This window comes from Cottoperca gobio, chromosome 21 (genome assembly GCF_900634415.1).
Source record: "Cottoperca gobio chromosome 21, fCotGob3.1, whole genome shotgun sequence".
NCBI classification, from domain to species: domain Eukaryota; kingdom Metazoa; phylum Chordata; class Actinopteri; order Perciformes; family Bovichtidae; genus Cottoperca; species Cottoperca gobio.
Window position 1 is genome coordinate 10,771,622 of NC_041375.1, and position 12,781 is coordinate 10,784,402.

A 12,781-nucleotide genomic window follows, 5' to 3' on the forward strand; every position below is an offset into this window, starting at 1 on the left:
AATAAATAAATTACAGAATATCGCCAGTGTTATCCTTCACTTTTTATCACTTTTTTATTTTTAATCCTTTACTTTTTGCCAGTTTTCCAAACCAGTCGTTTTCCACGGTTGATCTTTGCATTAAGGTGAGTCCATAGATTAAAAAAAGACACTAACAAACCACAACAATTCTGGGAGGAGATAAACACAGAGAAGTCAACTGGACAATAGTAACACGTAACAATGACAACAATCACTATATGAAGTGACATGTCTTATACTTGATCCTGGTCATACAGAGCAGCAGTGTGCCTGGTAGTTTAAAACAGCCAGACCTGGGAAAATGTGAATGACCTAAGGGAATTTATAGGTGAGCGTTGCTGAATCAGTAATAACACTTCAACTTTCTGCACTGTATATGATCAAACCTCTTTGCACCATTAATCAAATGTCCTGAGGGGCTAATCGACTGGGGATTGGATCGATAATGACTGGAGCTTCTGACACCATCCTGGGAGGAACAATCATTTCCTGTCTCCCCTAACCTGCTGTGGCTGGCCAGTCAATACAGGTTTAGGATGAGCAAAAACAACAACATAGGCACACACACATACACACACACACACACACACACACACACACACACACACACACACACACACACACACAACACACTCACAAAAACAATCTATCAATGAAGTATGGTGCGTGTGAAGGGTTATACTTTCAGTACTTATACTTTCAGGCTGCCATTGGCTTCCATTAATTTATATACAAAAATGAAATTCAAAATGAACATCATATGTGCTTTAATTGTTGTCAAGCATTGTTATGTGTTAATGTAGTTGTAAAATGCACGATATTTCAAAGATGTACGACACAATCATAAGGTGATTGCAAATTGATTTCCGTACGAATGGAAATGAATAAAACCCAATAGCTTCTTGAAAGGTACACAAGAAAAACATTCAAGAATCCAGGTTTAGATTGGATGTTTGAATCTGTTTACATCATGGTGGTCTGTTGGTAAACTGAGGCTCTCATGGAATTACATTCATACATGATGATTCTGCAGTACACATATTACGTCCAGTGCAAATGTTTCAAGGGAGTGGAGGATGTATAATGTGCCTGGAGGCATCTGTTTACAGCGAAACACTCACTGATCAACCCACTGTACACTACCTGCCATAGTTAGTGATTAGCTGGTGAACATAGTTGAGTATTTAGCAGCTAAAGAGCCAAAGATTTACCTCAGGAGTTGGTGGAGACCAAAACAGAGATACAAGGAGAGTGAATATTGGACTTATATTCATCAAGTGGATTCTGATTATACCTAAACCATATATATTGTAGTTGCAACATAGGGATATTGTAGGATTTATCCATTTCAAACATTTTGGCAGTGAATGTTAAAAAATGGTATGACTGAACGTAATCTGCAGAATCATCCAAAATCAACCTTCTGTTAGGCAAGTCAAGTTTTTGGTAATATCATAGTGGCATGTGGTTCTTAATCTGACATTTACTGGGTCTGGAATTAGCGAGTATGACAGGAGGATTAAGAGCTAGGTGGACATGAAATATAAAACAAGAAATATCTACTAGTCTTCCAGTAAAGAAAAATCACGGTACCTTGCTAATTCAGTAAAATATATTTATCTATACAACATGGATCCTACTAATATTATTGCTCTATTAATAAATGTACTCTACGCAAACACACACACACACACACACACATACACACACACACACACACACACACAAACACACTCAAACACACTCTGCTATGTAGATGTGGACACAACTCCTTGGTTAGATATTGCACTATTCTCATTGCCCACAACAAACCACTGTAGACGTTGTTGTCCACTGCAGTCACTCTTTGTTTCCCCCTGAAAATCCCTCCGATCTCCGGTCTCAGCAGTTAAATTAAAAATATCTTAATGGTTGCAAAATCACAGAGTAATGATTTAAAAGAAGAAATGAGTAAGGTATGCTTGACACAGCTGATTAACAGTCAACTTCCTGGTTCTATGCAAGGGATCTTAAAAAAGAAGGAGGCACCATGTAATCAGCATAAAACAAACTTGTGGAGTCACTCGGAAGCAGATTTCTGTTGATTTAGCTTCCAGTGCGGCAGTAGCAAGTTTCCTGAAGAATATTGATGCCTCTTATATTATTCCTTCTTCTTCTTCAAATTCCTTGGTTGGAGTTTTCTTTGTGCCTTTGTTGCCTAGTTTTCATTGTGAAAAGCCTCTGGACTGGACGCCCCATCGTCACTGAGGATCTCAGAGTTGATGAATGTCCCAGCGAGTGACGCACCCAGGGACTGCTTGACGGGTGCCATCTCTGAAAGAATGATGTTATCATGGTTGCTCACCAGCGTGTCTTTGTCCATGATCTCTTTGCTATGCTTGGACACCACAGCATCCAAGAAGTCGTACTTATATGACCACAAACCGCTTTCAAATAAGTACTTTGTCAGGTAAGAAAAGGCCACATTTGCCAGGAAGGACGCCAACATGGACATAGTCTTGAACGGGAACCTCTGCTGGATAAAGTGCTCTACATCCCCAGTGACGTGGTGGATCCTCTCCTGGGTCACCCAACCGGGGTAATAGATGAAAGGAGGTAGTTTGAGGTAGGGCTCCCCTCCCCCAATGCGCAGCAAAAGACCAAAGATATAGCCAGCCACAGAGCCATACGTATTGGTGCCCTTGACGAATAACACACTGAGAAGTTGGGGAAAGATGATGACGTAGACCAAGTCGGAGCTCAGGTACCACAGGCCATACACGGATCCTGTTAACAACGCCATAGCAGTGGCAAGCGCTCCGAATACAAAGATGGTGAAGCGCATCACCCAAACAATCTCAGTATCTGAGGCCTGAAGGAGAGAAGAAAGAGAGCGAAGAGGAAACAATTAAATATAGAGAAGAAAAGATTGAGAATGAAAGGTAAAGGAATGACAGGAAAGTCAAAGTAAAACCGAGTAAAAGTACAGATAAACTGACAGAGTGCCCTGAACTAAATACTAATATCAGCTAACATGCTTCTAATGAAAATGAAAACCTGCTGATGTTTAGCAGGTGTAATGTTCACCATCTTAGTTTATTTATTTGCTAATTAGCATTAAACACAGGCTGAGACTGATCAGGATCCCCAAGGTTGTTACCTTGCGATCCATCTGATAGTTGTTAAGCTACTTTGGAATGACCGACCGATATAGCCATTCATTAAGCCATCTTTTAAATCTGAGATTGTCTTATTGTTTGGAGTCTGGTTTTGAATGTTCATCAAGTACAGTCATCTGAGACACTTGTAAACCACTGATGAACCACGGATGAAACTAAAATTGCATTATCGCTGATTTGACTGATGCTTGCAACCACTGGCTGCTGTGCGGATGTGTGTTTGTATTATTGTTGGCACTCTTACCGACTGCCGAAAGGTGAGCTGATAGATGTTCCTGGCAAACATGGAGCTGGCTGAGAGAATGGATGAATCTGCTGATGACATGACTGCAGCAGACACCGCCCCCAGACCAAAGAAGGAGACGTAGGGCGGGCAGAGGTGCTGAAGCACTATGGGAAGGATCATGTCTGATTCATCCCTATCCTTCGGAGGGAGGGACCCATAAGTAGTTTGGTTCCAGTCTGGAAGAAGAAATAGGAAAGAAAGTCAAAAATGCATTGTTGTAAATAAGGGAAATATAAATATCAAGAAGTTTCTTTTGGACCACTTATGAACTCCATAATATTCCCTACAATTCAGGAGTATCTATGTGCAGAATCAAAAAAAGAATTTTCATGAATTATTAGGTCGAACAAGAAAAACATTGCAGCGACATGTGTGAGGCAATAACACAACATAACTTGTAACTAGTTGAGCAGGCTGTACTTGGCACACGTTGCTATGTTGAGATTAATAAAATTATATAATAATTTGGGAAATTTTAAGTGGACTGATTATTACTGCATTACAATTTTTGTACTGATCCCATACCTTTTCAGACAAAAGGCTCGGCTTTGAGGCCTTATTATAATGCTCCCTGTGGATATACCTGTTTTAGTTTCTGAGAAACAAAAGGGCTTCACATGTCTGACACACAGCAGGGATTATCAATGTAATGCTGTGCTGTTAGTCCAAATACAGGAGAAAAGCCACAGTTGTGAGAGGAATGCCCAAAATAATGGAAACTTATTGAAAATATGACATTCATGTAATATTAACTACCGTTAATACATGGGTTTGTGAATATTGGATCCTTGGTCCTAATATGAAATATGAGCCAGTATTGTAGAATACATAATGTATTTTAATTGTACATTTTATTGATTATCATTTCATTAACAATGATTCATGTGAGCGGGAAGCCATTGATTCTAATGAGACACTTTGAGCTGAGGAACTACATACAGAAGCTTACACAGATGTAGACGTATTATTTTTTAGTGAGGACATTTAGAGGATGAAAAAGAGTCTACAGGCTGTACATAGGCACAGCGCTGCTCTGAGTTAAATGCTAACATCAGCACACTAACATGCTCACAGTGTCGGTGCTAACATGCTGGTGTTTAGCAGGTACAGCATATTGTTTACCATGTTCAGCATCATAGTTTAGTGTGTTAGCATGCTAACATTTGCTATTAAACAGTAAACCCAAAGTAATGTTGAGGCTGATGGGAGTGTCATTAGCTTCGCAGGTATTTAGTCATTAACCAAAGTATTGGACAAATTGAAATTTTGACCTGATGATGGCGCTAGATGACAAGTCAAGGGATCACCAAAGTTATTACAATTCCTCCTGATGGGAACATGAATGAATGTCTGCACTGAAACCAAAACTACAAATGTGCACCTTATGGTGGCGCTAGTGAGGGGATCATCAAATTCATTAAGATTCACTGTCTGGGAATCATTAATGTCTCTCTGAAACTATCAGGTCTAACTCCACAGTGAAGGGGTATGTTCCATCTCTCTTTCCCCGTTAAAACCTCTGACATCCTTTTATCTTTCTGACACATTGTTTTCATCCTTCTTTTTATCCTCTCGAGGTATACAATCTGTGTATTTCTCTCCTTCCCCTGGATATTCACAAGCAGTGGTTGATTAATGCCTGTTATACATGAAACATCTTCAGATGGACCAGATTAATTAGCTCCTCTTCAGATGTAATATTCACTAAATCGGCACGGTCTGATGACTCTCTCCTCTGCCCGTCGTGACAGGATCCATCTGATGTTGTTTACCCTCCAGATACTGTATGCATCTGCATTTATACATCTGAAAATAAAGCTGCTGGGGTGCAAATAACCCAGGAAGGCAATGTGTTTCCTTTGATCACAATTTCCTGTTTGAATAAAGGATCAAATTCCTGGATGTTTTGATTGTCTTGTGATCTTACATTAACTGTTTAATCAATGAACTGTATGTGTGTGTTGTTGTTGTTATGTGTGTATGATTTATTTTGTTCATCTTTGATATAACGGCTGCAATCCAGATGTAACTGTTTGTGTAAATAGAAATATTGGGTGACATTGCAGTTTGGTCATCTTTGTGTCATTTGTATGCATCTAATCCAGATGTAAATAACATGCAATCTTACCTATAAAATCAACACTGAGTCAATACTTACAACCTGAGGAAAATAATCTTAATTTATTTGAATAATATTTTACACAATGGAGCTGTAATAAACAATGTAATGAAACAAAGAAAATATAAATCTAAATATTAATATAAAAAACAGAGTACGAGAGAAATGTTTAAATATGATCTAATCTAATGCTACTGTATATAAGTATTTTTTTAAAGACAAATAAAAATAAGTGGCCTGTTTTAAGTCCTTTCTATTCACAGCCACACAGATTCTATTTATTGCATGCTAGAAATGACAGGCTTGAACTATGGTACATTTGAAAGCATCCACAAAAAAAGGGACAAACAGGAATTGAGTGCTGGTGTCTGCAAAAGAGATTTAGGTCTAGGAAAGTATGTGTGTGTGTGTGTGTGTGTGTGTGTGTGTGTGTGTGTGTGTGTGTGTGTGTGTGTGTGTGTGTGTGTGTGTATGTGTGCGTGTGTTTATTTACCAGTGGATGCCCCTATAGCTCCTATGAGGACAGATGGGACGGCCATGACCAAGCAGCCGAAGGCGGCGAGGAAGGAAAGGACCTGGGCGTAGGTAGCTGAAGAGGCAGAAAGAACCCGTTGAAAATAGACCTGCCAGGGAATCCCCCCCAACATCTAGAAACAGAAACATCATAGTAAATACAGACACCAAACGAATACATAACACTCAGATAGACCACCACAAGTTCAGCTCTGAAACTTACTGTTGGTACAACGAACATGACAAATCTGCAACTGTGCTTCCAGTTATTCTAAGACACTATACTATGTCAAAAAAAAAAAACACTAATGTCCTGTACCTTAACTGCACCACTTCACTTAAACCCCTTGCCTGCAAAACTGCATCAAAATGTGTTTGCAATTTACTTTACATTAATATTCTGTCTCTTACCAACAAACAGAAGTTGTCTGCCCAGAGCCATTTGTCTTCAGGCTCAATCTTCCCAAGCCAGGGTGACTGGTGGATTATTTCCTTGGCTGTGACAGTGATGTCCGACACGGCAGGATTGGACAGGGCAAAAGGCACGCTGATCCACTGAAAGAGAGGAGGGTATTACAATGCATATATCATTATTGTTTCATATTTTGTGATTTTAATATTTCCACTTTCAAAATTGTTGACTTTGGATCCAAGTTCTACTTATTGTTTGTACTATACTAAGCATACTGTAGACTAGTGTCTTTTTAGATGTAAATCGGTATGTTCCTGACAATGTGACATACCGTATCTCTGATATGAAGATTTAATACCCTTATTAATGCACTTTAATCAGCATTTAGATCAGATTTCATGTGTATGAATGGATGCTTGGTATCTTTAGGAAGTTTTTGGCAAGAAAATGGTCACACACACCTCAAAGATTCGTATATAATATTGGCTAATGACAGCTTCATGTTTCGAGTGGAAAACTACAGTACAGGTAATGGTTTCGGCCTTCAGTCTATATTGGTAAAAACCCTTATTCATCCTACTGAAGTCTATCCTAAACTGAAATTACTTGTCACCTCTAGATTCCCTGGCTGGGTACTCACCAAGCCCAGGAAGATACAGAAGAGTTGGACCACATCTGTGTATGCAACAGAGTAGAGTCCTCCAACAAGTGTGTAGAAGATAGCTATGAGGGCTGAGATCACCACCGACATGTTGATGTTTATGTCCACGATCACACTCAGAGTGGCACCTGCAGGACAATATGTTCAGTTCATGAGTTTAGAAGCATATTTTTAACATGGAGGTTTTATTATTTAAGTGTTCCTGTGTAATAATCACCCACCCAGGGCAGATAAAATGGCTGCAGACCAGAAGATTTCCCCCATGAGCGCGGGGATGAAGAGCAGGCCACCCATCCTTTTTCCATAAAGCTGCTGGAAGGGATCCAGCATGGTCACATATCCACGTGAGCGCATGGGCTTGGCAAAGAAAAGCCCACCTGAAAGATGTCAGACATTATGGTAAGACAGGCACACAGTGTAAGAAGTGCACCGAAGTGTATTTTACAACCCCTGGCCCAAAATGTATATCTAGAGCATATTTTGTATATAGTGACCCTATAGAACTTCCTGCTTATCTCTGGTTGAAGCTCTATAGCATTCATGTTTATATGTATGATATATACTGTATTGGTAAGACCATACCAGTGTTTTTGCTACACTACTAAATCATAAATGCTGAAGTACTCTAGTATTCAAAACAGCAGCGACTAGAAATGTGGTTTCAATTGATTAATCCAATGCAATAAATCTCAACTTATTGTCAAAGCTATTGACAGTTTTACGTCTACATTGCATCATCACACATCAATGATGCAGAGTGACAAAAATATAAGCAGACATGATAAATACTGCAATAAATTACTTATCTTCCTTCCTGCCATAATACTGTTAAATGAATGGCTGGAATCAATGGCTACCGTGAAAGTAGGAAAAGCACATTTAACTTACTGGTATGGTTCTTTAAAATGTAGCTTAATGCTGTTAATATGCAGCAACGCCTGCCTTCATATGGTTCTTTACACTATGCTTTAAATACACTTGGTTTTTACAGAATAATTAAAGAAAGGGCTTACACAAAGACATTGGTTCTTACCTACTACGAGGCTGAGAGCGTAACCAAAAGGTGCTTGTGCCCACGCCAGGCCGTAGTCTGGCAGGTAGACATACTCTGCTGTCCCATTGATGTAGCCCCCACCCACCCAAGTGGCTGAAACAAAAAAAAGAACAGTTTGTAAAAGAAAAAAGACTAGGTTGGTGCATGACATACAGCATACTTGCTTTTAGTCATGGTTGTCCAATGTGGATGGAAATGGATTCATTGAACTTTAGCTTGCAGCTTGTGATTATAATTGAGCAAAGATCCAACTAAATCCACTTGGATGTCATTTAAAAATGACTTAGGTGATGGTTTGGACTTACAGCACATAAAAAAAATCAGTTATTGCATCTTTAAGTGCTCAGAAACCTAATGAATGTAATTCTAAAAGTTGTGGTAATAAATGATATTACCGTGTTGTCCGTGCGTAAAAGACGGACTTGGTTTAATGTATTGCCTTTTTCTGACCTCATAAGTGTGACAGCATGCGCACACGGGTCATGTTAAACGCCTACCAACAAACACACATTCAAAGACTCCCCGTTGTTATTGACCAACTCACCGGTCATTGTGAATCCACCAACGAACAATCCGATATCCCTTCCCCCGACCATGATCCTCTCGCTCCGGTCTCCGCCGCCTTCAACACCGGAGTTCTTGTTCTTCCACGCGGCCCAGATCCCCACACACAGAATCATAACGTAGAAGATCACGATGGCCACGAGACCCTCGGCGTGGATGGCCATCTTCCTTTCGTACGCTTCCTCCCGCCGAGATCAGGTGCTATTGGGCGCGTAGGGCTGGAATCTCATGGAGAACTTTGAAGACAAAAAAGGAAGACAAACATGCGTATGGACTGTGTTAGACTTTAAAGTGAAATTAATATTTCACATAAATCTCACATTGTGCCCCACCGGGTTTAAAAAGAATCAGATTAACAGCACAGACATACAGTACTTCCATGCACATTAGGTGGAGATGACTAAACCGATAAAAGGATAAACCTAACACATTTAAAACACTACAACATACTGTATTTGAGGCTACTAAATTCTTAAAAGCTATTAAATGTAGTTTAAGGTGCTGACATTGTCTATCTTCCAAACTGACACCCAAAGCTTTCCAGTTAAATTTAAATGCGGTGTTTTCTACGCACCGATCAACTTCACGCTTACTGCAAATATCCAGCTTGTCATGTTGCCATGTGTAACTATAAAATCCAATGTCCACCAAAGTAACTAAACGCACATAAAATCTACTTTTGCCGAAGCGGATGCCTTTTTTCCTTTCCAAGCCTCACAGGTGGAATGACTATAAAGAGAAAATCTAATTCCAACGTTACTACAAATTACCATTGAAAAATCTAAGCATGAAAAACGCCTGTATTTTTCGAGTGTAATTTTTGTTACTTAGCCTCCACTTAGTGTTGTAAAATTAAGCTACTCTGCATCCAATACATGTAACCAAAATTAAGCAAAACTGCTTGTACACTAGTTGGTCACACAATACATGATTCGGAAAAAAAACCCAGATTTTATTATTTTTGCACCTTTGTCACTTTGATCTACGGTAAATAATGTGACCATAAAAGATCATATTTGTACTATTTCGATACAATACATGAAGAGTGACCTTACCGTGTCCAACTGACGCACATAGCGGAGGAAGAAGAACGACCGTAACTCCCGTCATGTGTCATCAAATCAAACAATATGAATCAGAAAAATTCAAAACTAGAAACAATGGTATTATAAGTGTTGAACTTGTTTTCAGCTTTTCAGACAGTTGAAGATGTTTTACGCGCGCCTTGCTTCCTCACTTTAATTAAATACATGACTCACTCCAATTACTGTGCCAGTTTACTCACGCAATGTTTGTTGAATTTCAATGTAGGCTATTCTATAAAAGTGTTTAAGGCTCAAGAGAAAAACAGAATTTTGTTTCGTGCGTAAAGTCCATTATTCCTTCAGAAACGTGACGCACCGTTAACTGCGAACCATTAACAAGAGGAGACCTAAAGCACACGCATAAGGGTTCTGTGTCCAATCTGTCCGATGTCAGCACCCCGTTGCGCTGACACCATGGGTCCAGGAGGCCGGCATTGCATTATTGATTTATCTTTAAACCAACAACTGTCAGTATGGTCAAATTCAGTTCTAGTCAGCCAACACATATTACTAAAATAAGAGAATATAAGAAATCATCTTACCTTTCCTTTGCAGAAACCAATTACAGGAGCAGGGCCTCCAGAAGAAGATTTACAAAAGTGTCAAAGATGATTCTGTTGGAAAACTGTTAAGATACCACAAAGTAATCCTCTTGGACTACCAACACAATTCTCCTATGTTGTTTTTTAAGTCACCGGTGCTAGTCGGAGAGGGAGAGAGAGGGAGAGGGAAAGAGCGAGAGACGGGGAGAGAGGGTGGAGATGAATGGGAGTGGTGGGTTTATTGGGTGCTGTCAGGGTGAGTAGATGGTGGATGAATGTCTTCCAGGGCAGGACGAAAATAGCAACTAATAGAGAGTGGCATGACGCACAACCGGTTCGGGAAAGCTTTCCAATATCGTAATATCAAATTGGCAATGGATGAAACCTTTGCTCTGCCAGGTTATATCTCAGGCCTGATTTATGATCTTGCTCTGCGATTAAAGCATCGCGATTATTCTGCAGACACTGGCTGTTTCTTGGTAATGTTCAGGGTCTATTCCCCGTGTAGGATTACTTTTTTTATTTGATCACCCACAGCTCTGACGCTTTTTTCCCGTCCATGAACATCACTCCACGCACAAGTTTTTTCTTTTAAATATCAAACTGTCCAAATCAACTTTATATAAATAGACACGAGTCAAAAGGAAGATACAAGCAAGTTTAGTAGACATCTGTCACCAAATCCAGTCTCGAATGCATCACGTGGGCAATAATTCTGTTCTAAAAGACTTTTTTGTAATATATAAAGATGACTAAAATAAATAAAGAAGCAACTTGTTTTGGCTATTTTTTTGCAAGTATCATATTGTAATATTCTCTTTAGATGCGTGTATATATGTATATGTACACCATGAAGGACGTTACCTCGTATAGCCTGCCTTTAAACCACAACTGGAAACAGTAATACAATATCTAATATCTATTATCCCTCTACAGTTGTTAATTCAAACATTGTATTATGGAGGTTTCCTGGGGGCATTCAAACCTCTGTCCATGGTGCTGAAATGTGAACATTTCATACTCAGTGGAGAGTTTAGTTTGTTATTTTCTTTGGTGTGAATCCTTTTTTCTCATTATGCCATCAACTTAATAATTGCCTTGATGTGATATTTTTGTAACATTTTTTTTAAAGAGTATTTACATTTTTAGAACAGTTTCATACGGATTATTTCCATAAGTAATCAGTACATCAAGCATTTTCCTTTTATTGAATTCCAAACTAAACAGAATCCATTGTTTGGGCTTTACCAGCAGGATAAATGAGCTCCTTTATGTTAAGATGTTGATGCTGACTAGTCAGACTGCTGGAAATAAAATAGGTGACTTGCTTAAATTGTGGCACGCTCTCTAATTGAGTGTCTGTGTGGCTGACAGGCTGCCAGACAGAGGGCACCTCTAATTGGAAGGTTTTATAACAAATAAGCCTCAGAAACACATCCACAGTGTTACAGGCGAGCAGCCTGGAAAGCATCACAAGTCACAAATACATTCGTATTCAGCATCCACAAATGATCATTTCTATTTCACATATAAGACTTTAAGGAATAGTTAGTCATTCATAAAATGTGCTAATATCTAGACTTTAGCCTATAACATAACCACCAAATAATGTGGTTTAAATGAATGAAAAGAAGTTCTAACTGAATGCTTTACGCTGCCTTCTCAAAAGACCTTTGTTGCCATCCAGTGGCTTTCTTAAGCTTTGCAAAATGTATTCTTAAAGTTACTATACATGCAGCAGTTTCCTGATTGTTAAACTGTAAATAATCAACAATGGATTTTATGGCAAATATTGTCACCATGTCACTTACTGTAGGTCTTTATCACAGCAGATGTTTGGACCTGCCATAGCAGGAAGAGCTCAGGTGCAACTCACACTGCTAACGATGGCTTTGGTCCAAGTATCCCAGTACCCAGGTCAATTAGTGTTACAGCTGTGTAATACTTTCACATGGCAATATCTGCTTTGAATAATGCTTATAAAAAGAATAAAAAACTATTTTAAGTATCTATGTTAAAATCATCTGAACATTTTATTGTTTGTCTTGTTTTATTTTGGCATGAAAATATTGAATACTGATCAATTTAATTTAAAATAACTAATATTGATATATTTGAATTAGTTCTCAGACAAAAGTTAATCCCAACTACAAAGTACGCTACAGAAAGCAAGAGACAGAACGACAGTTTATCCATTAACATGTGTGTCAGAGCATACAACGTGGAATGTGCACGTTTATGTAGTCTCTTCTGTTTACAGTAAGACATTGCCACCTCCTGGTCCTTCAGGTACATGGCAGGAGGTCAACAGGCTTGCTCTCTCAGTTCTCTCTCACACATGCTGTGAGTTTTGTGAGGCTCTCAGA

General features: G+C 39.1%; 1 protein-coding gene across 1 annotated transcript; it reads right to left on the minus strand.

The window, feature by feature from the left end:
• Nucleotides 1-187: 187 nt before the first annotated feature.
• Nucleotides 188-10,548, minus strand: LOC115026350 (high-affinity choline transporter 1-like). The gene is made up of 10 exons (XM_029459149.1): nt 10,416-10,548; nt 8,769-9,024; nt 8,204-8,317; nt 7,392-7,547; nt 7,150-7,298; nt 6,509-6,652; nt 6,078-6,231; nt 3,424-3,641; nt 2,567-2,872; nt 188-2,536 (listed from the first exon to the last, which is right to left on the minus strand). The coding sequence occupies exons 2-10, from the start codon at nt 8,950-8,952 to the stop codon at nt 2,219-2,221; spliced, it is 1,743 nt and encodes a 580-aa protein (XP_029315009.1). The 5' UTR covers nt 8,953-9,024; nt 10,416-10,548; the 3' UTR covers nt 188-2,218.
• Between the last annotated feature and the right edge of the window lie 2,233 nt (nt 10,549-12,781).

Coding starts and splice junctions, on each gene's coding strand:
- LOC115026350 (XM_029459149.1), bottom strand. CDS start 8,952: ATGGCCATCCACGCCGAGGGTCTCGTGGCCATCGTGATCTTCTACGTT. Junction 7,299..7,391: donor AGCCATTTTATCTGCCCTGG/GTGGGTGATTAT, acceptor ATTGTCCTGCAG/GTGCCACTCTGAGTGTGATC. Junction 6,653..7,149: donor TCTGTATCTTCCTGGGCTTG/GTGAGTACCCAG, acceptor CCTCTCTTTCAG/TGGATCAGCGTGCCTTTTGC.